The sequence below is a fragment of the Symphalangus syndactylus genome, chromosome 10, assembly GCF_028878055.3.
Source record: "Symphalangus syndactylus isolate Jambi chromosome 10, NHGRI_mSymSyn1-v2.1_pri, whole genome shotgun sequence".
In the NCBI taxonomy this organism is placed as follows: domain Eukaryota; kingdom Metazoa; phylum Chordata; class Mammalia; order Primates; family Hylobatidae; genus Symphalangus; species Symphalangus syndactylus.
In genome coordinates this window covers 27,625,152-27,650,928 of record NC_072432.2, presented here as the reverse complement: position 1 = coordinate 27,650,928, position 25,777 = coordinate 27,625,152, and the positions used below count along the sequence as shown (strand labels likewise).

The window sequence follows — 25,777 nt, the reverse complement described above, 5'->3', positions numbered from 1 at the left end:
CGGGCGGGCGGGGGGCGCCGTGTGTGTGCGTGCGAGCGGGGGGAGGGGAGGAGGGGGAGGGGAGAGTGGAAAAAAATGCACCGCTGAAGGCAGAGTGGAAACTGACACCGGCTCCAAAATGGCTCGGAGTCCGCCCGCCCCCTCCCCCCGCCGCCCCCCCAGCGGGTCACGTGCTCCCCTCATTCCTTAAGGGCGGCCTGGGAATTAGTGTCGGTGTAGTCAGGCCCGTGGCCGCCCCCTCCCCTCTGCGCCGCGCGCCCGGCCCCCTTCCTCGCCCCGCGCCGCGGCGGCGGAGACATTTCTCCACAGCGCCACACGCGCCGCCCTGCTCCGCGCGGCCGCCGCTCCGGCCCCGCACGCCGCGCAGCCCACCCCGCCCCCCCCGTTCTTTCTTTCTCCCGCCCGCCCGCCTCCTCCCGGGGCGCATACGTTCCCCGGCCGCCGCCCCCCGGCCGGCCCCGCGGGCTGCGGCCCAGGCTCCGGCGCCGCGGCGCGGAACCTGCGCCCGAGTTGGGCTCGCGGAAACAACAGCGCCCGCCCCTGCCCGCCAGCCCGCGGCCGCGCCGGCCTCTTCCCCGCCCGCGGGCGGCCGAGGCGGGGCGCGCGCGGGCGACGGCTGGCTCCGGGCAGGGGCTCCGCGCTGGGCCGGGACCCGGCGGCCGAGGGTCGGGCTCTGGGCGAGCCCTCGGGCGCAGGTAACGGGCCGGGCGGCCGCCCGCGCCCGCCCCTGGAGCCCCGAAGCAGGGGTCTGCGAGAGACCCAGGAGATCGCATCGTTTCCTCCGTGTTTAACTTTAATCCTGAGAAAAGGCTATCGTTAAAAGTTCACACTACTCCTATCTAGCTTCACACAAAGTAATAATTAACACACGAACTCAGATCCAAACAAAATATCATCAGTCTTTGTGGAAAACAACACCTTATTTATTCAGGGTGTAATACTGTCTACTTCCTTTCATTAGACTTGAAAAAGATCAAAATAGGATAAATGGACAGTTACTACTAAACGATTCAAATACTTGGGCAGTATCTTTCCCTCTTAACCCTTTCACACGTTTTTAAAGTGTCAAAATTGATGAATGGTATAAATTCAAAAGGAAAATTCTTTTCTACTGAAAAGGACATCCAGCTCGCACAAACGGTGGTTCAGCTGAAGGCAAGGCGTTTCTGGTTTTCCTCTGCACTCGGGCGGATCGTTAACTTCACCAAGTTACAACTGAGTTGCTCTTTCCAGGCTTTTCGAAGCATCTTTAAGTTTCCCCACCAAGTCCTAAAAGACGTGTATACAATACCACGTTTTTAGGATAAAACATGGAAAGAAGTATCCAAGCTCAAGAAAGATGCAAGAAAAAAAGTCAGGACACACCTTCCAAACAAGTTTAAAATTCAACAAGATTTTAACCTTTGACAAACTACTATCGGGCAAAAGAAGCGTTTCCTCAGAAATACCTCATGTTCAAAACGGTTATTTGCCCTCACACTGAAACATGATTTCTAACTGGATCCTTAACCGCCCAGATACATCTGAATTTTCTCAAGTTATCTAACAAAGATGCTGTATACACATTTTCTGAAAGTTGAAAGTTTGATTCATGGTTACATTAAAACGACTCTGCAGAAGATGCCTTTGAAAAATTCAGTTTCACCTAAATTTCCAGTAATGATCTTCATTTTTTAAAAGCTATGAAATAAATTCGTTGTCATATCCACTAATCAATGTAGTTTTGAATTTCCCGTCTTAAATGGGCAATATAAACAGTTTTAGAATGTTATGTATACTTCCCCCTTTATAAAAAGTCATTAAAAAACACTTTCAAAATCCAGTTTTGACAGTTTACAATTTCTGAAAGCAAAGACATTTTCAAAGCCATGCTCTTAATTTTGCTTTATCTTATTGGATCAAACTCATCATGAATAGAAGAAATTTACACTAAACACTACAGAAGTTTATTTTAATCAGCAAGAACAGCAAATACAGACCAATTCTCTATTAATAACATCTTAATTTCAAGTGAAGCCTATCTTAAAATACTACTTTTGATACCCCTTTCCCATTAAATCCTTAACCAATCTTCATTATCTGCTGACAAATGGTTAGATTAATTTTCTTTTGAACTTTCCAAGAGTATAACTCTCAAGTAAACATTTATAAAAAGACAGGCATATTTATAGATCCTAATACTGTACCTGTAATTGTTCCATGCTGCAACTAAAACTAATCTCTGGATAGGATGGGGAATCAGTGTTCTAGGGCAGGAAAAAAAACACAACAAAAAACGCTGTTTATTTCAATCAATGAAATTATAAACTTCATTATTGGATAAGACTTATCTATAAATACCTGTACACTTAAGGTCACCAAATATGCAGGTCTGTACATCTTATGAAGTTGATTGGTCTAAAATAACACAACAAACACGTAACAGCCTTAAACTCTAGGTTTTAAGACGTTCCCTAAATACCCCCCAGAGAAGTTTCTTAAACTTTACCTTTATCTGATATTCCAAGCGCCAAGAAACATCCATTATATGAGGGAGAGATCTGCCTATACTGAAAGATGCAATGATAACTTTGTACATAGTCTCCTCAGAACTTTTCAGTTATTTATATTTACTAAGAATGGCTCTACTTTCCACCCCCAACTCCATTTTAATCCATTCTGAATTTAAACCATTGTTAAACTTTATTTTTAAATTCTGAACGGTAAAAGAGCATTTGAAAATCATCTCAATAAACTATCTTTAAAAACATTAGCTTAACTTCAATTGTTTGACATGCCCTTTGGCTCCTTTTCTTTGGGTCAAGATCCCGAAGATCTTGTTTCACACCAACACTCTCCATTCATACCTGCAAGTGAAAAGTGTCTCAGCTTGACACCTTATACAGTACCTACCTTCCCAGTAGGATTTCTAGGGAATTCTTATTATTCTGGAGAGGAGAAAGAAAGAAAGAAAGAAAAAAAAAAAACAGATCTTTACAACAGAGTAAAAGAAAAATAGTACTGTTAATTAAAAATTTTAAAGTAAGTAACCTGATATTCCGTGCAAAACACTTCTATTCGCTCTCTGTCAAATTTACAGTCTTCTAGATAAGTGCTAGAAGAAAGAAAGAAAAAAAAAAGCCAAAGTTCTGTCTCCATTTTTAAAACTGAAATTGAAATCATTAAGGTAGTATTTGAAAATAAATGGATATTTAAATAAATTCTGTACCTTAGAGTAGACTTGTCAGCTCGGTGCTTTCCTGCCTCTAGTATGTAAGTTGCAGCTGCTGCATGACAATGTTTTAAAACCACTGGGTCGATATGTTTCAAGTCTGGATGATCTAAAATAAATTAACTTCCAGTGATGCCTATGATAATAAATTCTTTATAGTCATGTTCCTAAAAAGGATATTTTAATTTGGGTTTAAAAACCCTTTAACAAGATAAAAAAAAAATTCAACTATAAGGACAGTCAATTATAAGTAAATGAGATGATCAACAAGGTCAAGTGAAAAACAAAAAGAACACAAGAACTCTACTATTACTAGTTTCAATTAACTTATTTTGCCTTAATATTTTTACTATTAAAAAATATTATAGCCCCCAAAGAAAATATAACAATGCAATGGTCATTCTGACACTGGAGTAAATTCAAAGGAAAAACAAGATAAATATTTTACATGGTGTCAATTTTAGAATAAACTTCCATCCTAAAAATGAGTTTAGGGTAACTGGCTCCATGAACAATACATCAGGGGGGTAGAAGGTAGGGCATGAGTTCAGAATATAAGATACAAATTTCAAAATTATATTAGTACTTTCAGAGTTTGACAGTCATCTTTTTTTTTTTTTTTTGAGATTAACCCAGGTGGTGGTTACTATTTTCGTTTAAAGAACTTCCACTTTCATACTTTTTGTACAAGTGTTTAGTTTATGAAACTACAGAAAAAGAAAATTTGAATTGTTGGGATATTTATATTTAAGAAAATCATCTAAAAGCGATCTCTCTTAAAATATGTCTTCAATCCATACTGACACTGCACCTCCGCAGTCACTGACCGGATCGCTTAAAAGACACTCGCATCCTGGTAACTGGGGCGGAACAAAGTATTGTGCATCATAGTTTAAGGTTCTAGGCGTAGAACCTGTGTAAAACATGTTGAACTAGAGCGCTGGAGTGATCACAGCAACTTGAGGTATGCTCTAAGTTGGCAAATGTCAACACTATCTGACCTAGTAATTACTTCGGAAACAGACCCTTTTAAACCTTTGCTAGCCTAGCCCTGGAAGCTTGAATTGCAGGGAGCTCCCCAGATGAAGTCCAACTGTCAAAACAGCCGCAGCCTCAGACAAGGCTAAACACCTTAGATGTTTAGGCCACAAACAAGACTTGAACACCGGCTTTACAAAAGAACAAAGAGACTGGGAGGGAAACCGGGCCAGGAATGTGGAGTTGGCTCTCTGCAGGTGCCAAGTGGGGCCAAAACAATGCTCAGAGTCTGCTCCGAGTCCTGGCAAAGCCACGTCCCCAACACTCCGTCCGGAGCGAAGGGCAAAGCCCGGAGACTTCCTCTTCCCGGGGCTTTCCCCTTCTCGCTCCGCCGGCTCCTCTTCGAGCGCCCCTCCACCCCGGCGGATCCAGCTCCGAGCCGAGCCGAGCGGCTTACCTAACACGGCCTCGTCCGCCTGGGCGTCCAGCAGACTCTGGAATGCCGCCCGGAGGAGAAGCGTGAAGGCGTTGGAGTCGAAGGAGCCGGGATCCGCCAGCATCTGGAAGCCTTTCTGCACAGACTCTGAGAGTTCCATTGTGAGCGCGCCGTGACCTTCGACACGCACACCACGTGACACGCGCCGCGCGTTCAGCTGATGCGGCCGCGCGCGCACGCGGCTCGGGGCGGCTGGCGGCGGCGCGGGCTGCGGGACCTCCCCGCCCGCCTCCGCGCCCGCGCGCGGGTCCCGCGCCCCCAGCCGCCGCCTATCGCCTCCCACCGTTTCCGTCCAGCTCTTCCTTGTCCAGCGCAGGCCGCTGGAGCTGCCGAGCCTTGGCGAGAAGGGCGGCCTCGGGCGCTTTGTGGACGCGCTCGGCGCTTTCTCCTTGGCTCGGCGCTTACCTCGGACGGTCACCAGCTCGGTTCCCTGAGAGACCCCGGGGAGACTGCGGACGGTGTCGGGATCCCGGCCCTCGCCTCCCGCAAACGGCGTCCTCCCCGCTCCTCGCTCTGCGCAAATCCTGCGGGGAGCTCCGATCTCAGGCGACTGGATTTTGTTTGTGTTTGTGGTTTTTTGTTTGTTTTGTTTGTTTTTTAGCTCACCAGCTTAACCTTGCAGCACTGCCCTTTTATGAGACTGTAAGACATCTAATTATGTGATTCTTGCTTATTTTTACTTTTTCTTTGTCATTTCTGGAATACGGCAGTAGAGTCCTTCCTGCATCGGGGGTGTGTACACATGCACTCATACATAGAGTTCCTGTATTGTATACACTGCACTCCAGCAATCGGATTAATAAATTATTCATGAACGGATTTGACAGGATTATTAACAATTTTATATGCCGCTGCAAATAAATGCCAAATGCCATACACATTTTGTGCTACTCACCACACCTATGGGTCCAGTTTTAGTCGCTCTATAGAATCTGCATAAATATGTTTTTATTAAACAGCTACCTTAGTAAAGTACAGTTAGGAATGGCAAGATCTTTATTAGAGGTGAGTTACTATTTAGGATGCTCATACCTTTAAAGATTCAAATACTGTATAAAGTTTAACTTCCTCTCTATTTCTACGAAGTTGGTTTAGAGAACAAGAATGATTCTTTTAAAAACCCGTGAAGCAAAGTAGATTAGGTATCTTTAATCAAAAGCACTTGAAAAGTTAAAAAATGCAAGTTCTTAATGGGTGGAGGGAAGGGATGCGAAACAACAAAGATGTTTTAGTCTTCAGGAGCGATTATTTGCAACATTAGACCCAAAGTGAAACATTCTTTTCTATTTCTAACTTAGATGTCTATTTTAAAAATTTTTGATGGATACAGTCGACATTTACCTTGGCACCAATACATAAAGAGTACCTCATTTCACAACAGGATGCAAATGGAGTAACAGCATCAGTAACAGATTGAGTAACTACTCAGCCCTGCTTTGAAAGCTTTAAAAGGCACGTGCAGTGGCTCTTCACTCGGTGAGAATATAGTAGCAGTGAAGGAATTAAAAGTCTCCGTAGAGTATGAAACAAACACCTACTAATCATGTTCATCTTTTCTTCCCATCACTCATCTTCTTCCTAATTTGTTTCTCATCAGTAGTAAAATGTCAGTTGAAAAACTTCATGATATCTGATTACATAGAGAATAAATAGGACAGAGTTGTGTAAATGTTCAACAATATTAACAATACCCAAGCTTATTATGTTTATTACACATGTATTTTATGACCTAGTGTAACATTGATTATTAATACTCTAATAGAATTTGAGTTGATAACTCTAATACTCAATTTAGTGTCAAAAAAGTATTAATCATGGACATAGATTTTAAAATACTATTTTAAAAGAAAAATAAGCACAAGTGGTTGTGAATTTGTGGGCATAAAAGTTACGAAATTCACAAGGATTGTTTCCATAATAGCTGTCGTGTTACTCTGTTGCCCATGTATAAGTACTTTCTCTTAGGATGTTTTGTCCTCTTAGGCCTAAGTATATTCATGTGTTAGGCCTAAGTGATGCACGCATTTTAAGCTCACACAAAAATTTTCACCATAATGTGTTCTAATGCTAGAAAAACGGAATTTTCCTGCTACAGGTATATTTATTTAAACTTCCTTTGAAGGAGGCACAGGATTGAGTGTTTCAAACGTGTGTCTTTGACAAGCCATTAAAATACATGGAAGTATGATCGTCAAAAGGCATGACTACCCAGATGTAGACTCTCTTGGTTGCAGCCATAAAAATCAATGCATTTTATATTAGAAAAACTACATATGAACATATTCTGAACGTATGACAAATACTGTTTGAAATTTTGCTTTACTCAAAACAGCATTGGAACTTTGATTAAACTTTAAAAAATTCTGCAGGCTCAAAGCCAGTAAACTAAATTTGGCCCCCAAAAGCCTTTTAAAAGAACAATTATGTGCAGCTGAAAACAACAAAATACAGATGGAACCATCTTCATATTAACAATATATCTTGCCTCCTAAACTGCAAATATTAGGTAGACAATGCTGATAAATTTATTTTTCTTTTTGAGACTCTAGAAATCATTTGAAGAACTAAAAGTTACCTTTTTAAACAATGTTTTAGAGTTTCAATTACATTGTATCCTTTGAACTGGTTAACTTTTTTAGAAACAAACAATATTGTTCCCTTTATTGTGATTACAATTAAATAGGCTAGGGCTTTTACAGGATCTATGTGGTCAGCTTTTCCCATAGGCCTCATTGCTGCATTTGTTAGTGTTATGAATTACAGTATTTTCTTTTTCAGATTGTATAAGTACTTTTGCTTTTGTGCAAAGAACGCTGAAGGAAGATATTCCTTTAGATTGAAGAGTTCATGAAACTCCATGGGGAGAAAAAAAAAATTTAATAAGTTTAAGTGCCATCGAGACAAAGACTAGTTTTAACTGGCTTATATATTTATTATATATTCTAGTGGGGATCTGTTTTATCCCTGCCTGCTCATATGCTACAGAGAAGAAAGTTAAACTACCTCTAAATAAGAAACCATTCTCTCTGTGTTCCCTGACACCAATGCTTTGATGGTTACTTTAAACTTTGAGATATTTGTTAATGAAAATAGGCTTTACTGTTTTAAAGCTATTTTAACCTCAAATGGACAGTTGGAAGGAGTATTTAACTGAGTTATATATGACACTTGAGAGTATAAGTCAAAAACTATTTCAGTGAAGTTTATAAAACCTATCTACATTCTTTTATTATATAACTTGGCAAGGCGTAGATTGTGACTTGGAATTTGAATGGTCAAGTTTTTGCACATTCATGATCACAGAGTTCAGTGGTCTCAAATTGCATCTTATATCACACTGTCAGACACCAAATTGAGTATTCAGAGGGGACAGCAAAGCTTTTATTTTCAATTTAAACATGTAATCCAATCCCTAATTATTTCTAAACGGTCAATGCTGCAATAATTGATATGGACAAATATAACCTTTTCTCACATTGTATAGCTTAATTTGTATATGTGGATTTAAAAATATGTGAGGGAAATGAAATACTAATTACATTAAATAAACTGGAACCACAGGGATTAAAATTAATGTTACAATGTTCTCTAAAACAGATAACTTATGATTTGGCACAAGTGTTTTGTATTTTTCCCCTAAAACTTTTTTGAATACATTTATATTAAATAGTAAATAGTACAATTTCTGTTTAATATTGTCATCATTTAGTACCATTTTATTTTATTTATTTATTTTAGTAGAGATGGGGGTTTTTCCATGTTGGCCAGGCTGCTCTCGAACTCCTGACCTCAGGTGATCTGCCCGCCTTGGCCTCCCAAAGTGCTGGGATTACAGGCGTGAGCCACTGCGCCCGACCGGTACCATTTTAAATATTTCATTTTCATAAGTTGTATCTGGGAAATATAAAACATAAAACTTCAAAATATAAGAAAAATTAAATATTTTAAATCTAAGTTTTAAAAAGTCAAATTATCATGCTACTAAGAAATTGAGTTTATTATATAAGATCTCACAACATTTCCTGAAATTAGAAAACCATAATTTTTTCTTTTTTCTTTTTTTTTTTTTTGAGAGAGTCTCATTCTGTTGCTGGGGCTGGAGTGCAGCGGCATGATCTCAGCTCACGCAACCTTCGTCTCTTGGGTTCAAGCAATTCTCATGCCTCAGCCTCTCAAGTAGCTGGGATTACAGGTGTGTGCAACCACACCCAGCTAATTTTTGTATTTTCAGTAGAGACAGGATTTTGCCATGTTGGCCAGGCTGGTCTCAAACTCCTGACCTCAAGTAATCTGCCCACCTTAGCCTAGAAAACCATAATTTTGTTAAACTTTGCAAATAAGAAACTCTGTAGTCAAAATCTTGGCAAAGAAAATACTATTTAATTTCTAAAGTGAAATTTGAGAGCTGTCATCAGTGTTGTCATGCCATGATTTTGTTAGCTACTTGAGTGAGTATAAGATAATGGCAAAATTAAAGGGGCAGACCTAACAATGAAATTATAACTTTAAATATCAAATCTTTGTATCTAACCAGTCCATAGTTTTAAAAGGATTTCGTGGATATTAGAAAAGTCACGTCTACTCTTTAGGACTTCAGCGTAGCATGTTGAAATGTTTAGGAAGTTTGATCCCTTATTTTTAAGCAAAGCAGTTAATGTCACATGGGGAATATCTGAGTTGTAAAGACCAAAATTGTGAAGTCTTCATCTAAGAAGAAATGAGAAATTGATTTGTAAAAAAGAAATGAAAATAAACAAATGTAATTTGGCAAAAGATGAAGGCAATTTTTAGTTAAAGGAAGGAAGTTAGGAAGAAATGAAAGAAAGCAATCATACTCCATATAACATTTAATGAGAAATGAACAGATTGTATTATGTGTCTTAGAATTTCTCTGCACAAATAAAAAATAATTTTCCTTTAAATTCAGTAAGTGATTTAAATGATTCACTTATCTTTTGTATGGATTATAAAAAGCAAGTTCAATTCTTAAATCACATAATTTCTATCTTCACCAGTTAATTTATATGAAAATTAGGAACTGACCAATCATCTAAGAAATTCCATCAAATAGACCATTTAGATAATAAGCACAGTTACCCCCTCAACAGCAGGTTGATTTTTTTTTTCTCTACTAAAATTATGAACATCACCACTTCAGTTTCCTGTATCACTGATCTGGTATCAGCCAGGATGACCCATGGCTTAGCTGTAGGAGGGTAAAGTGAAGAAGAGACATGAAACAAGTTTACATTGGTGAATATATCTAATTCTTCCATGTGTACACAGACAGTCCTTTAAATTGTTTTATATCTTTAAAAAGAGAGAAGGAGGGAAGGAGGGAAGAAGAGAGAGAAGGGGGGGGAAGAGGAAGGAAGAGAGAAAGGACCTGAGAAGTGTCACAGAAAGCTTATTTAGTGTTTATTTTCTGTGACACAATCCAAGATTCTTTTAGCTACAATGAATTCAACTAAGCTTCATAGTAAGGCTTGAAAAAGACAAAGATCATCTGTTATGTCCAGAATCTAATCAGTTTCACAATGTCCTACATTTAGACTACAACAGCAGAGAATGTCTAACAGAGTCTCTTCATTTTTTAGGTCTGGATTTGGAATCTCTGTGTTTTTTCATACCTTAGAAATTGGAGTTTGGGTTGGTTTCACGAATTCCAGCAAAAAATGGAACAAACGGGCCTATGCTGTGGGATATTATTGTTGAAAGCCAGTAACTTTTTAAGTTTATATTTTGAGAACATGCTTTTTACATGTTAAAATGTGTACAAATAACTATATTTTGTTTAAGGAACTATAATTTTACAAAGAAAAATGAAAACAAAAATAAAGGTTTTTGTAGATTAAAACTCAACAGTATACTTGCTTATAAACTGAAAAATGTAACTATATTCACTTGTCAAATGAAGCATTTTAGAATGGAAGTTATGTGTATAAGAAGGGATGATTTGCATTAAATACATTATAAACAGTTAAGGAGACTATACAGCTAAAGTACTTTTAACTCATTTAAAGTAAGCATTTAAACCAAAATTAATATTTCAAAAGAGCTTACATGGCAATGAAAGCCTAGATAAGAGTTTTAATATTTTTAATTGTGTACAATATTTAAAATAATACTGGTTAAGAATTTAACATTTTGGGCCGGGCGCAGTGGCTCACGCCTGTAATCCTAGCACTTTGGGAGGCCGAGGCGGGTGGATCACGAGGTCAAGAGATCGCGGCCATCCTGGCCAACATGGTGAAACCCTGTCTCTACCAAAAATACAAAAATTAGCCAGGCGTGGTGGCATGCACCTGTAATCCAGCTACTAGGGAGGCTAAGGCAGGAGAGTTGCTTGAACCTGGGAGTCAGAGGTTGCAGTGAGCCAAGATCGTGCCATTGCACTCCAGCCTGGCAACAGAGTGAGACTCCGTCTCAAAAAAAAAAAAAAAAAAGAATTTAACTTTTCTATTATGGTTGTTATATTCAACAGAATACTGATTTTATCCCCCTTTTCAAATTAAATATAGACTTGAAGCCATTTTATGGATAAGTCAGTCTAAAAACTACATTTTGCAAAATCCTAGTAGAATAATTGTGTTCAGCTTTTTCACATTTGTTACATAGCTAGAACTATTCAGAAAATACTTTGAATTGTTTATACATAGCTGATTTTTACACCGTGGTGAATGTTTAGAAAGTAATTTTACACAATTTTGAGAAAACAAGCACCTAAAAAAATAGATTAAACTTTTCCACTGTGTTTCTTCCCGTATACTCAGTTTTTTTTCCCTGAACTTTTGTTTCATTGTTTTATTAAGGTTAAAACAAATGTTTTTCTAACTCTCTCAAATGTTATTTTCAAAATTAATTTTCTTTGTATAAGCATTTTAATCTATATTTTATGAAAGGGGATGGGGAGGCACGTTTTATAAAATCTTGTTAATGTAACAAAACACCAAGAAAATAATGACTAGCAACAAGTGAAAGGGAGAATTGTATTTATATAGTCAGTTTAGTCCATGTAATTAGAAACTTGGACCTGAATTACTGGCGTAATTACTCGACTTTCTTTTCTTTTTTTCTTTTTTTTTTAATGGTAACAGAAATAGGCCGGATCATTTAGAGCAGCAGTATTCTAAATCAAAATTAATCAGATAACTGGCAACTTTTATTTGACTGTTAGTGCTCTATAAATTACAGACCAAAAACAGGAGAAATTTGATAAAGACTAACAATGTAGATGGAAATATGTGGGTAAACAAGGCCCTAAGAAAACTGAATTTTCAAGTGGTTTTCTTAGAATTTGAAAATGACAGAAGATTTTAAATTAGGCCTAACTATGATATATAGGTGAGTAGTTGATAGAACTATAAGAAAACTTTTATTTTTGCCTAAACAATAGTTAAAGTGTTTATGAATTGAAATAAAAAATAGTTTTATAAGACCAAAAGTATCAATAAAGACATACATATTTTGTTTTATAAGTTTCAGTAGCAATATACATTCTTCTTTATAAAGAACTTTCAACAGTGTGTACTGGAAATGTTGGAAAAAAATTGATTTTGCACTTGTCAATTATAATAGAAGGAAAATAATATTCTTACATATATGTTTTTATATACTTTTGAAAGTTGCCTTAAATTATTTTTGTAACAAGGTGAACATAAATAAAAATATAAAATACAGATGTTTAGAAGTCAGTTTAACCAATCAATAATTAAAGTGCCTCTAGAAACCTAAAAGAGCATTTTCAAATGAATACTTTTAAATTAATTTTAATTTCATTTTGGTTTTATTCTGTTTCTAAAAGTTGCTATGATCAATATTTGTCTGTTTGTAGAAACTATGACATCTATGATGACAAATGTTCAAACTGAGTCATAATGATAGTCTGTTATGTTAGAATCAAGAGTCACTACAGGAGAGTAGTCATTTTGCAAACATCCTGCCGTGTTAACGGGTTGGGGGAAAGCATATGTCATAAAGTAACAGACTTAAATCTTTAGCTAAGTAAGCTTTAAGTATCAGTCCATTGCTATAAATAGTATAGAGACAATCTAATTGTGTTTGCTTAAGCTTTTTCTCTTAGCTTTCTTTTATGGTATTAAAGTTTAAGAAAAGTATAAAGATAAAAATTTGGCTAGATTTAAACATATTCAATATGATTCCTAAGATGGTTTTTTTAAAAAAAACCTTTACATAGAAATGTCATCAGGTTCTCAGGCATAGTTATATGTTAGCCAAAAATTTTAAATCATTCCAGCTAAATATAATAATAGGAGAGTAGCCAGTACTTCTTTGAGTATTATAAGAATATTGTGCCATTCTTTGAATAAAAATAGTCATTCTTTTTTCTTTAAGATATCTCAATAATTATATGAATGATAATTTTGGAAAATATAAGGGTTTAAGTGGCAAATTTAAATATCAGTGTTTATCTTTTGTTTCAAGTGGAATATCAATTTTTCTAAAAACATACTCATTTATAACAAGATTTATTGAAAAGAAATATCAGAAAACTCTTTTTTGGGGAGCATTTATCCAGTAATGTATTCAATTTTATTTAATAGGGAGATTTTAATAACTTTGCTTAACAAGCTGTTTTTTATCTTAATAACTGTAAGGATTACTATGAAGTTACATACATAAGTTATAATACCTTCTTAAAGTATACTGAAGTTGATAGGATTTTTAATATGGGTTATAAAAAAAGCACCATAGGTTGTAACTTCTTTACTTTATTACTTTACTGTTCTTATAAAGAGTCCTTTATTAGACAAGTACCTGGTACATAATAGATAGTCAAGAATATTTGTTCAATGAATGAAGGCAGTATAGTGCATGGAGTACAGAAAATGGGGCTCATTCCCATATCCCACTTGCTTCCAGTTCTATGACCTTGGACTAAAGACTTATTTTCTCTAAGTCTAATTTTCCTAAAGTGTACAGTGGAAATAATAATGGCATCTCTTTCACAGGGCTCTTGAAAAGTATTAAGACCTAAGGCACATGCACCATTATTGGTATTTATTTGGTAATTATAACCAAATTGTGTAATTCTGTAATTGTGAGGTTTTACTGGTGCAGGTGCGCATGTGATGTAACCATTTGAGGACCCCAAGCACATAAGCCCCTATTTAGAAAATGAAAACGAAAACCTTCTGGGGGCTGCCTGGCACTTCTTCACTATCAGGAAATGTAAAGTGAACCTTACAGAGCTCTTACAATAACAGCAGTCATAGGATGCCCTCAAAGGCCTTGATGACAATAATTCTCTTATCCTCTCACCTCCTGATCCCCCAAGAATCTTAGAGCCCACCAATGTTCATTATGGTCAGCCTGCTTGTAAACATCTCTCCCTTTAGAAAGCATAGTGGGCCATTCCATTCCCTCTCTTTTCACTAGTTCTTCCTCCAGTTTTTCTTGAATCATTTCCTTTGGTAAGCAGCTCTTTAGAAAATCTCAGGGAGCAAAATCGAGATGTCTTCGTATTTTTCTCTGGCACATCCTTTGCCTGGGTTCAGGGAGTTGATGTCTCACACTCTAGTCTGAGTGATCCATAACTTGTGGTACTTCTGACTCTGCTTGAAACATCTATCTACAAAGAGCCCAAAGTCCATAAGGCATTGAGAAGATTGGCCAAATTGAAAAAAAACAGTAAGAACCCTCATTTACCATGGAATGGAGGACACATGATTTGGAATGTAGAGGTTTAAATTCTACAACTCCAAAATATTGAACAGTTCAATGAGTTCCGGGAAAGGTATGCAGTTGTGTAACCGCGCTACACTCAAGATGTAGAGCGTCACCATAATCCCAGCAAATTTCCCTGTTCCCATTTGCAGTCATTATACTTGCCCTACCTCTGACCCCAGGAGACTACTGATCTACTTCATCTCACTGTAGTTTTGCCTTTTCCAGAACATCATACAAATGGAATCATGCAGTATGTAGTCTTTTGTGTCTGTTTTTTGTTTTGTTTTGTTTTGTTTTGTTTTCTGAGACGAAGTTTCGCTCTTGTTGCCCAGGCTAGAGTGCAATGGTGTGATCTCGGCTCACCACAACCTCCGCCTCCTGGGTTCAAGCGATTCTCCTGCCTCAGCCTCCCGAGTAGCTGGGATTACAGGCATGTGCCGCCACACCTGGCTAATTTTGTATATTTAGTAGAGACGTGGTTTCTCCATGTGGGTCAGGCTGGTCTCGAACTCCCGACCTCAGGTGATCTGCCCGCCTCGGCCTCCCGAAGTACTGGGATTACAGGTGAGAGCCACCACACTCAGCTGGTTTTTCACCTAGCATAACATTTTTGAGATTCTCCCTGTTGGTATATCAGCAATTCATTTCTTCTTATTGCTGAATAGTATTCCATTGTGGGGACATACCAGTTTGTTTTTCCATTCACCAGTTGATGGACATATGGATTGTTTCCAGCTTTTTGGCAATTATGAATAAAGCTTCTATGAAGATTTCTGTGCTAGTTTTGTGTAGACATAATGTTTTTATTTCTCTTAAATAAATTCCAGAGTGTGGGATTGCTGGATTATATGATGTGTGTATGTTTAACTTTACAAGAAGCTGCCAAACTATTTTCCATAGTAGCTACATTGTATACATTCCCACCAGTATTGTATGGGACTTTCAGTTGCTTCACATCCTCTTTCGTATATGGTGTTATCGGTTATTTTTATTTTAGACACTTTGATAGGTATATAGTATGTTACTGTGGTTTTAATTTGCATTCCCCTAGTGACTAATATGTTGAGCATCTTTTTATGTGCCTATTTCTCATCCAAATATCTTCACTAATTAAGTGTCTATTCAAATATTTTGTCAAGTTTTTAATTGGGTTGTTTTCTTATTACTGAGTTCTGAGAGTCCTTTATGTATTCTAGAGACTAGTCCTTTATCAGATATGTGTTCGCAAATATTTTTGTAGATATTTCATGGATTGTCTTTTCATTTGAATGTCACTCAAAGAGCAGAAATTTTAAGTCTGACTTTTTTTTTTTAATGAATCATGCTTTTGGTATTGTATTTAAAAATATCATTCCCTAACCAATGTCACAACGATTTTCTCCTATGTTTTCTTCTAGAAGTTTTATGTTTCACACTTTAGATTTATTTTAAGTCAATTTTTATGTATGGTGTGAAATATGAGTTAAGTTGTTATTCTGTGTGTTTGCATATGGGTGTTCAATTATTTTGCCCTATTTTTTGAAAAGACTATCTCATCTCCACTGAATTACCTTTGTACTTTTTTCAAATTTCGACTGACCGTATGTTGTGGATCTATTTCTGGATCTTCTATTCTGTTTCATTTATCTATTCATCAGTCCTTTTGCCAATACCACGCAGTGTTGATTATGGTAGATTTATACTAAGTCTTAAAATTAGATAATGTGAATCTTCTTTGTACTTCTTTTTCAAAGTTGTTTTGGCAATTCCATTTTGTTTGCTTTTCCACATAAATTTTAGAATCATCTTGTTGATTTTTTTTTTTTTTTTGAGACAGTCTCACTGTCACCCAGACTGGCTCACCACAACCTCTGCCTCCCAGGCTCAAGCGATTCTCCTGCCTCAGCCTCCCAAGTATCTTGGATTACAGGCGTGTGCCACTACTGCCTGGCTAATTTTTATATTTTTAGTATAGATGTGGTTTCACCGTATTGGTCAGGCTGGTCTTGAATTCCTGACCTCAAATGATCTACCTCCCTCGGCCTCTCAAAGTGCTGGGATTATAGCTGTGAGCCACTATGCCTGGCCCCATCTTGTTGATTTCTACCAAAAAAAGCCTACTGGGATTTTTATTGGAATCACATTTAATCTGTAAATCATTTTGGAGGTGAAATGACAACACTGTTGAGTCTTCAAATATGTAAACATGGTGTATTTCCACTTTTATTTACATCTTCTTTGATTTCTCTCTTCAATGTTTTATAGTTAAGCATGCAGATTTCATATTTTGTTAGATGCATACCTAAATATTTTATGCTTTTTGGTGCTATTTGAAATGATACTTTAAAATTTTTCATTTTAAAATTTCTTCATTACAAGTATATACAAATACAATTGATTTTGTATGTTGACCTTATATCCTGTGACCTCACTAAAACTCACTTATTAGTTCCACTAGCTTTTTTATAGCTTCTTTGGGAATTTCTTTAAAGACAATCATGTCTTCTGTGAATAGAGATAGTTTTATTTAATATTTTTTCCTTTTCAATCTGCATATCTTTGATTTATTTTTCATGCCTTATTGCACTGGCCATGGCTTCCAGTACGATGTTGAATAGGAAGGTGAAAGTGACATCCTTGCCTTGTTTCTCATCTTTAGGGAAAGCATTTGGTCTTTGAGCATTAAGTATGATATTAGTTATAGGTTTTTCATAAATGCCTTTTCTTAGGTTGAACAACATAGGGAATATTCCTTATATTTCTGGTTTGCTGGTAGTGGTTTTCAAAATTATGAGTAAATGTTGAATTTTGTCAAAGCCCTATTCTTTATCTACTGAGATGATCATACATCTGTTGATATGGTGAATTACTTTGGTTGCTTTGTAAATTTTGAAACTAACTTACATTCCCAGGATAAGGCTCACTTGGTCTTGGTGTTTTATTCTTTTCATATATAGCTGGATGTGATTTGCATATATATATATATATGTGTGTGAATATATATATATACATATATATGTAAAAACAAGGTTTCACCATGTTGCCCAGGCTGGTCTTGGAACTCCTGGGCTCAAGCAATACGCCTGCCTCAGCCTCCTAAAGTGCTGGGATTACAGGCATGAGCCACGGTGCCTGGCCTTGATTTGCTAATATTTTGTTGCAGTTTGTGTGTGTGTGTTCATGAGGCAAATTGGTCTATCACTTTCTTTTTTTCTCATGCCTTTGTCTGCTTTTGGTATCAGGGTAATGCTGACCTCTTTCCTCTTTTATTTCTGGAAGAGTTTATGTACAATTGGTATCATTTTTTCTATAAATATTTAGTAGAATTCACCAGGGAGGTCATCTGAGCCTGCAGTTTTCTTTGTTACAAGGTCTTAGACTATGAATTTATTTTTGAAGTGAATATAGTACAATTCAGGTCATCTATTTTTTTTCTTGAGAGAACTGCCACTTGTCTTTTCATTTCTTTGATGGTGTCATTCAAAGAGTGAAAGATTTTACACTAGTCATAGTACTTAATACAATAGACAATAGCAAACAATTGTACGTTCTTAAGCAGCACAGTACAGTGAAACAGTAGTGTTCAGGAAGATGAGTAGGATTTAGACAGGATCAAAGAAGGAGACTGGAGTTAAGGAGACTATCTAGCAGATAGGGGTCAGGGCAGAGGTGAAGGTAGCAAAAAGGAGGAAAGTGAACACTTGGAAGTCACTTTAAAGAAAGAATTGACAGGACTCAGTAACTGTCTGGAAGTAGGGGCACTCAAGAATGAACCTAAGATTCTTTGTGGAGAGATGGGAAGAATGGCAAAACTGCAGACATCGGTGGTTGGATGGAAAAGGTAGCCATTGTACAGGGCCGGGTCATGCTTCCTCTTGGGATATGTTGAGTGTTAAGTGAGTTGCTATGGGAATTGCTGGTGAAAATAGCATTAGAACGGATGACAGTAAAAGAGATTCCTGAATTAGCAAGGCCAGGGTGCCCCAGAAGGAAAAGAGAATCAGGTAGGATTTCCATATGAGATATAGCATGCCTAATTAAATTAGAATTTCCAATGAAAAATGAATGATTTTAAATAAGAATGTTCTAAATATTGTACTTGACATACTTATATTAAAAATTAATTCATTGTTTATTTTAAATTCCAATTTCATTAAGCATCCTATATTTTTATTGCTAATCCTGGCAACTCTAGGATCTGAGAACTGTGATTTCCTTGTGAATTGATCTCAAGAACCACAAAGAAAGAGAAAACATCATAAGAAGAGATCACAAAAGTTACAGAGGAATTTAAAAATACCAGTCAGTGTAGGTTGAGGACCAGGCTGTTGATGACAGAAGACCACTAATACTATACAAATCATAGGCCTATTTTCAAGTTTGGGTCCATAAATACAAATGTTAGCCGCATTTGAGTTTCTCTCTGAATAATATTAAAAATCACTTATGACCCAAGGAACTGACAGACTAAACATATTATTAAAACATATTTCAAGCAAATTAGATACTGTTATTTTAGTTCAGTTTTTTAGAGACAGGATTTAGCTCTGTCACCCAGACTGGAGTGCAGTGGCACCATCATGGCTCACTGCAGCTTCAAACTCCTGGGCTCAGGTGATCCTCCCACCTCATCCTTCCAAATAGCTGGGACTACAGGCACATGCCACTATATCTGGCTCCTTTTCAAAATTTTTTATAGAGATGGGATCATGCTGTATTGGCCGGGCTGATCTCAAACTCCTGGACTCAAGTGAGCCTCCTGTCTTGGCCTCCCAGAATACTAGGATTATAGATGTAAGCCACTACACCTGGCCTAAGTTATTTTAAAAATAGCAAATTATAATGATAATCTTCTCAAGAGGGTAATTAGAAAAATTATAAAACTGGCATTAAAGGCTTTAAATTAATTTGAGATAAATAATTAAATTAATTGAGATAAATAATACACTACATACTAGGGAGCTATGCCTTAAGATATGCATGCTCTCAGCAACTCTCTGAGAATAAGTACTAATATGCCTTTTTCACAAATGAGAAAACTGAGGCTAAGAGGATTTTGTTTTCTTACTTCAAGTAACAGAATATGGTGGCTTCATATTGCGGCAGCTTAGCTAAGCTGAAACTATGTTTCCCGGAATTCCCTGAACTTGTATGGCTCCTGTTTAGAGTTGGCCACAAGAGCTTTCTGTGCATAATTTGGAATGCAGAAGCGAAGCAGCAGCCATCGCACGCAGAGCAATGTTGCTGATCTCCTGGCTCGCTTTGTTGGCATGAGGCAGCAGCTGCAGTCACAGGTCCCTTCGCTCCCGCCCATCTTCGTTGGGTGCTCTCAATCCTGGGCCAGGTTAGGTACAATGAGAGATAGTACAAAGCCACCATCCTGTGTTACTGCAAGCAGGTGTTCTGACTTTCCACCACTTTGTGTCCAGCTTTCCTTGCCAACAGCCTGTCCTGCTTGTCATTTTCGGTGGCTTCAGGCCCTCCAGCAGAGGCAACATTGAGCCCCATATAGGCTCCAATCCATGCTCCCAGATTAGTGCTTTATCTGCTCCTCCAACTATCCCCTCCTTTGCAGACCTTTATTATCCTATCTCCCACAGTTGCACAAATCTAATCCCTATGATGAATCCTTTACTCCATATTACTCCTAAGAGTTCTGCTTCCTGGATTGAACTATTTTGACTGATAACCAGAGCAAGCAAATTGCTGAGCAGCTTCCCAAGCCTAGGTCTGTCTGGCTCCAAGGCTTATATCAGTCTTCCTCTTATATTGAAGAAAAACAATTAAGATTGATGATTTTATGGCCCAGCAAGGTGGCTCACACCTGTAATCCCAGCATTTTTGAGAGGCTGATGCCGAAGGATCCCTTGACCCCAGGAGTTCAAGACTGGGCAACACAAGGAGACCCTGTCTCTACAAAAAATAAAAAATTAGCTGGTTGTGTTGGCACATGCCTGTGGTCCCAGGTACTTGGGAGGCTGAGGTTGGAGGATGGCTTGAGTCCAGGAGGTTGAGACTGCAGTGAGCATGCCACTGTACTCTAGCCAGCCTGGGTGATAGAGTGAGACCATGTCTCAAAAAAATATATATATATATATAAACATATACATATTTATATGTGTGTATATAAACATATACATGTTTATATGTGTGTGTATAAACATATACATGTTTATATGTGTGTGTATAAACATATACATGTTTATATGTGTGTGTATAAACATACATGTTTATATGTGTGTGTATAAATATATATACATATTTATGTGTGTGTATAAATATATTTATATAAATATATATACTGGGCCGGGCGCGGTGGCTCACGCTTGTAATCCCAGCACTTTGGGAGGCCGAGGCGGGCGGATCACAAGGTCAGGAGATCGAGACCACGGTGAAACCCTGTCTCAACTAAAAATACAAAAAATTAGCCGGGCGTGGTGGCGGGCGCCTGTAGTCCCAGCTACTCGGAGTGGCTGAGGCAGGAGAATGGCGTGAACCCGGGAGGCGGAGCTTGCAGTGAGCCGAGATTGCGCCACTGCACTCCAGCCTGGGTGACAGAGCGAGACTCTGTCTCAAAAAAAAAAAAAAAAAAAAAATGTATACTGTGATATTTGAATAACATTTATTATCAAGCTTGGCTTATTGTTATAAATGGTATATTGCTTAGTTATCTTGCTGAAATTGGTAGGTTTCATAGCAGTTTGAAGCTCTTTCATGTTTCCCAATATGTGCTGTTTTGAACTTCAGTCATTGTGTATATGTCATCTCCCATACTGAATAATAAAGTTCTTCAAAAACAAAACAAAACTTTTGAGATTTGTTCTCCAATGACTTCTGCCATAGTCTTTTGCAAATAATAGGTGCTCAATAAACATTTGTTGGCTAGGCACAGTAGCTCACACTTGTAATTCCAGCACTTTGGGAGGCTGAGTGGGGAGCATCATTTGAGCCCAGGAGTTGGAGACCAGCCTGGGCAACATAGTGTGGGACCCTGTCTCTACAAAAAATCTAAAAATTAGCCAGGTGTAGTGGTGTGCACCTGTAGTCCCAGCTACTTGGGAGGCTGAGGTGGGAGGATCGCTTGAGCCAGCGAGGTTGAGGCTGCAGCTGCAGTCAGCTATTATCATGCTACTGCACTCTAACCTGGACAACAGAGTGAGACCCTGTCTCAAAACATAAAGTTTGTTATTTTTAATATGAGCAGTCCAATTCCTCAAAAATGTGAAGAATACTCCCACATTAGAATATGAACTTAAATTTAGGGGCACAAAGGATATGTCATAATATGTACAAAAGATGTTGTGATTGTAATGTATAGACCAATAATTTTAAGTAGGAATTGGACTACTGTTCAAAGGGCTGAAATGTTCTTGTTACAAGCTGGGAAGCTTTACAATGACAGAAAATCTTGCCCTCCCTTAGTCTAAGGCGTATTGTGGAGATTTTTGTCACAAATTACTGAAAAGATGCCTGTCCTGTTACCAATAGAGCAGTGCATCCATCAGTTTTCTTGGTCCTCAGAAACATACTCTGACAATCAGAAGAAGATATTTTTGAAGGATAATAGGTTGCCTCAGAATCTCTGGATCAGAGAATGAGACTTTTGGGCAGCGAAACTAATTCCCCAGGAAAAATGTGTTTCCTTAAATTTTATGCTATTTACAAGTAATGGCTGTAGACGTGACACATATTTAAGTTTAATCTGTATTATTATTATTGTTATTATTGAGACAGAGTCTCACTCTGTCGCTCAGGCTGGAGTGTAGTGGCACGATCTTGGCTCACCACAATCTCCGCCTCCATGGTTCAAGTGATTCTCCTGCCTCAGCCTCCTGAGTAGCTGGGATTACAGGCACCCACCACCATGCCCGGCTAATTTTCGTATTTACTAGACAGGGTTTCACCATGTTGGCCAGGCTGGTCTTGAACTGCCAACCGCAGGTAATCCACCCAACCTCAGCCTCCCAAAGTGATAGGATTACAGGCGTGAGCAACTACATCTGGCCTAATCTTTATTATTAACATTTCTTCATCACTTGAAGTCTAGACAATCAACAAAGTAAGAAATCAAGCCCTGATTTGTGTAGCGTTTGCCAATTTTCATGGTGTACACATTGCCACCGCAGCCAGTCTCAAGCTCCCAATGTGATGGCATTGAACATGGAATTGGGAAGAGATGTACAATTAAAGATACAATAGATGTAAATAATCTTATATCCATATATAATAGTAATATAACTAGGACATGATGGATTTTGAGTGTTTGCTACCTTTTAAAAATATAATTTATTTAATTGTATGTTTATATAACTTCATTTTCAGTATTACATTTAAAAACTGGCTCACAGCCTCTCTGAAAATTTAGCAGTCAGCTTTTGCAAGCTGGTATAGCTGGCTCCAGCTCACCACTGCTTTGGGGCCACCTAGTCAGAAAACAGCACCCCAAGTCACCCACAGCAATGCTTCAGAGAAGATAGCATCATACTATAGCTAGACACTGACCCTGCCACTAGCATTGGCTTTGGGCACAGGAGGGTACAGCTACAGCCAATGCTCTTGCTAGTTTAGGAGGCATCCATAGTTGGCATCTGTCACCAGAACACCATGAACCTGTGTCCTTGTGTTGCTAGCTCCCAAGACTTTGATTTGGTAGGTACATCTGATGATAGCCCTCACTCAGGGACACGGAATCTGCAAAAAACAAACAAAAGCAAAAGAAAACACAAGTATTTCACACTTTCAACTTAGTAGGTAGCGGACTCTGCCTCATAATGAGAGGGATTCTCCAAATACAGAAAAAGAATTGAGATATTGGGTGGCCAGGAGAAGAACAAGTGTCTGCCCAGTTCTGTATTTCCTCCTGGTGATCGCCTTATATCAATATACAATTTTTCCCTGCGCCTAAACTTCTAAAACTAGAAGGAAGATAGAAGAAAAATAAGAAAGAAATAAAAGGGAGGAGGGAGGTTTGGAGGGAGAGAAAGAAAAATAATCTTGGAAGGAAATAAACGATTCTAACAAAATTTGTGGGCTCCAGTCCAATGGAAAATGTGCTCCCCTCCTTCCCAGAAATGGTCAGCCCAGTGTCATCATGAACTCATCCAGCTCCAAGTCAGGGTCTCAGGACGCTGTATACGTCTCTTCTAGTGTCATCGCCATCCCATCTCAATAATCTGGAATCTATGGACCAAGCTATAAAATTAATCACTAGATTAATTTAGAGCTTATATAAAATAGTAGGAAGAAAAGAGAAATTAGTTAAAATGTATAGCTAATACCTGTCTCAAGAAACCAGAAAATAGTTTTTCTGTGTGTGTTTTTTGTTTTGTTTTGTTTTGTTTTTTGGTGGTCTCGCTAGGTTGCCCAGGGTAGTCTCAAACTCCTGGCCTCAGACAATCCTTCCACCTTTGCCTTCCAAAGTTCTGGGATTACCCACTGCGCCTGGCCAGTAGTTCTCACTTACATTATGAATCACCAGCCAGGGTAGAAGTTATGATTTCCTCCTCTACTACACAATCCATATTCTCTTTGCCTTCACCTAGCACTTCAGCTGGTTGGTATTCTGAACCCAAAGGGATAACTCATACCATCATTCCTGAAAGATGGGAGCCCTTAATGGTCCTGTATATGTGGAGTTCCTATAATTTCACCACTACCAAAATAGTATAAAGAGGTGACCTGATGGATCTTTAAGAATTTGTGCAGCTGGACGCAGTGGCTCATGCCTGTAATCCCAGCTCTTTGGGAGGCCCAGGAAGGTGGATCACTTGAAGTCAGGAGTTCAAGACCAGCCTGGCTAATATGGCGAAACCCCTTCTCTACTAAAAATACAAAAATTAGCCAGGCGTGGTGGTGTACACTTGTAGTCTCAGCTACTCAGGGGGCTGAGGTGGGAGAATCGCTTAAACCCGGGAGGCGGAGGCTGCAGTGAGCTAAGATGGCACCACTGTACTCCAGCCTGGGTGACACAGCAGGATTCTGTCTCAAAAAAACAAAAAAAAATTGGTGCATACTCTTTTCTTACTCTTTATTTAGTGACAATCTTACTTTTCCTTAATAGCCAGCAGTATTCACTGGAAAGCAATGTAATAACTTTCTTGAACTGTCACCTGCTGCCATGAAAAACCTGAACTGGCCATGTGACACTTTCAGTTTATAATCTGTAGTAAAAGCATTCCTCCCTTGGGTACTAAAACTCTATGCCAGAGCCCACTGTCACAGGGATAGTCAGCAAACATTTTGCAGGTGGGTCATTAGGGATGGTAGTGAAAAGTTTCACTTTTCCTTCTACCTCTTGGTTCCAAATCCAGCTGTTCTAGCTGTGGGAGAATTGTTTGCTGGTTAAGAATATTTGCTGCATTCCAGAAGACAGGGCACCATGTATCCTTAAGGGTTTAATTTGATGATTAGGTGTTAATCATTCCACCATTCTACAAGGCCAGCTACCTCTGAGTAATGTATACACAATAAGTGCATCTTATAAATGCAGGATCACTGTCTTGAATAAATTTTTGATAATATCATCTTTTTCAAGATGTCTGTCAGCTTCATCTACTATGCTGGTGAGTTAAACAGCAATGTGAAAAGAATCTCCATTCCTGCATCCCTTAGGGATAGGGTATTGCTTTTGGGTGACTTGTTAGTATAGAGGGAGGGAAGAGGGGACATTCTAAGGACTCTGAATGTGTCCCTTCCCATCATAACAGCTCTTACTACAATAGTCAGTATGAAGATTTCTTCCATTTCTAAATTTACTTTGCATTATGCTCTTAGCCACAGAGGAACTAAATGCAGTATAATCCTATCAGGTCTAGGCGAGACAAGCTCATATCAGAACTTTATTTCAAGGTGGGCATGGTGGCTCACACCTGCAATCCCAGCACATTGGGAAGCTAAGGTGGGAGGATCACTTGAGGCCAGGAATTCAAGACGGCCTAAGCAGCATAGTGACACCTTGTCTCTACAAAAACTTAAAATAAAATTAGCCAGGCATGGTAGTACTTTTCTGTAGTCCTAGCTACTCAGGAGGCTGAGTTTGGAGGCTCACTTGAGCCTAGGGGCTGGAGGCTGCAGTGAGCTATGATCTGCACTCCAACCTGGGCAACAGAGCAATATTTTTTATGGTCTCTAAAAAACTAAAAATTAAAAAGCCAAACAAACTTATTTCACATTTTCATTTATTCAATAAATACTTTTGTGTATCAGCCACTTACAAGGCATTGTTCTAGCTACTTGAGATACAGCAAGGAACAAAACAGACCAAAATCTCTGTCCTTATGGAGCTTGTTTTAAAAGAAAGAAAAGCAGACAATAGGCCAAGTGCGGTGGCTCACACCTGTAATCTCAGCACTTTGGGAGGCTGAGGCAGGTGGATCATTTGAGGTCAGGAGTTGGAGACCAACCTGGCCAACATGGTGAAACCT

The 25,777-nt window shown here is 38.5% G+C and overlaps 1 protein-coding gene and 1 long non-coding RNA gene across 3 annotated transcripts in view; one reads left to right on the top strand and one right to left on the bottom strand.

Annotated features, from left to right (window-relative positions):
- Positions 1-901: 901 nt before the first annotated feature.
- On the bottom strand, positions 902-4,921 carry COMMD3 (COMM domain containing 3). Of its 2 annotated transcripts, XM_055296743.2 has the most exons (8): positions 4,647-4,921; positions 3,209-3,320; positions 3,031-3,094; positions 2,893-2,927; positions 2,489-2,549; positions 2,341-2,397; positions 2,187-2,246; positions 902-1,269 (listed from the first exon to the last, which is right to left on the bottom strand). In XM_055296743.2, exons 1-8 carry the CDS (start codon positions 4,783-4,785, stop codon positions 1,210-1,212), a joined length of 588 nt encoding a protein of 195 aa, XP_055152718.1. In that variant the 5' UTR covers positions 4,786-4,921; the 3' UTR covers positions 902-1,209. The 2 variants fall into 2 exon arrangements, with proteins under 2 accessions (XP_055152718.1, XP_063467147.1); XM_063611077.1 differs by lacking the exons at positions 2,341-2,397; positions 2,489-2,549 and having other exon boundaries at positions 4,647-4,848.
- The window catches only part of LOC134731619 (uncharacterized), a 60,993-nt gene continuing 39,339 nt past the window's right edge, over positions 4,124-25,777 (top strand). Inside the window, exon 1 of the long non-coding RNA XR_010114037.1 lies at positions 4,124-4,175. This is a non-coding gene — a long non-coding RNA (uncharacterized lncRNA). The remainder of the gene's footprint in view (positions 4,176-25,777) is intronic.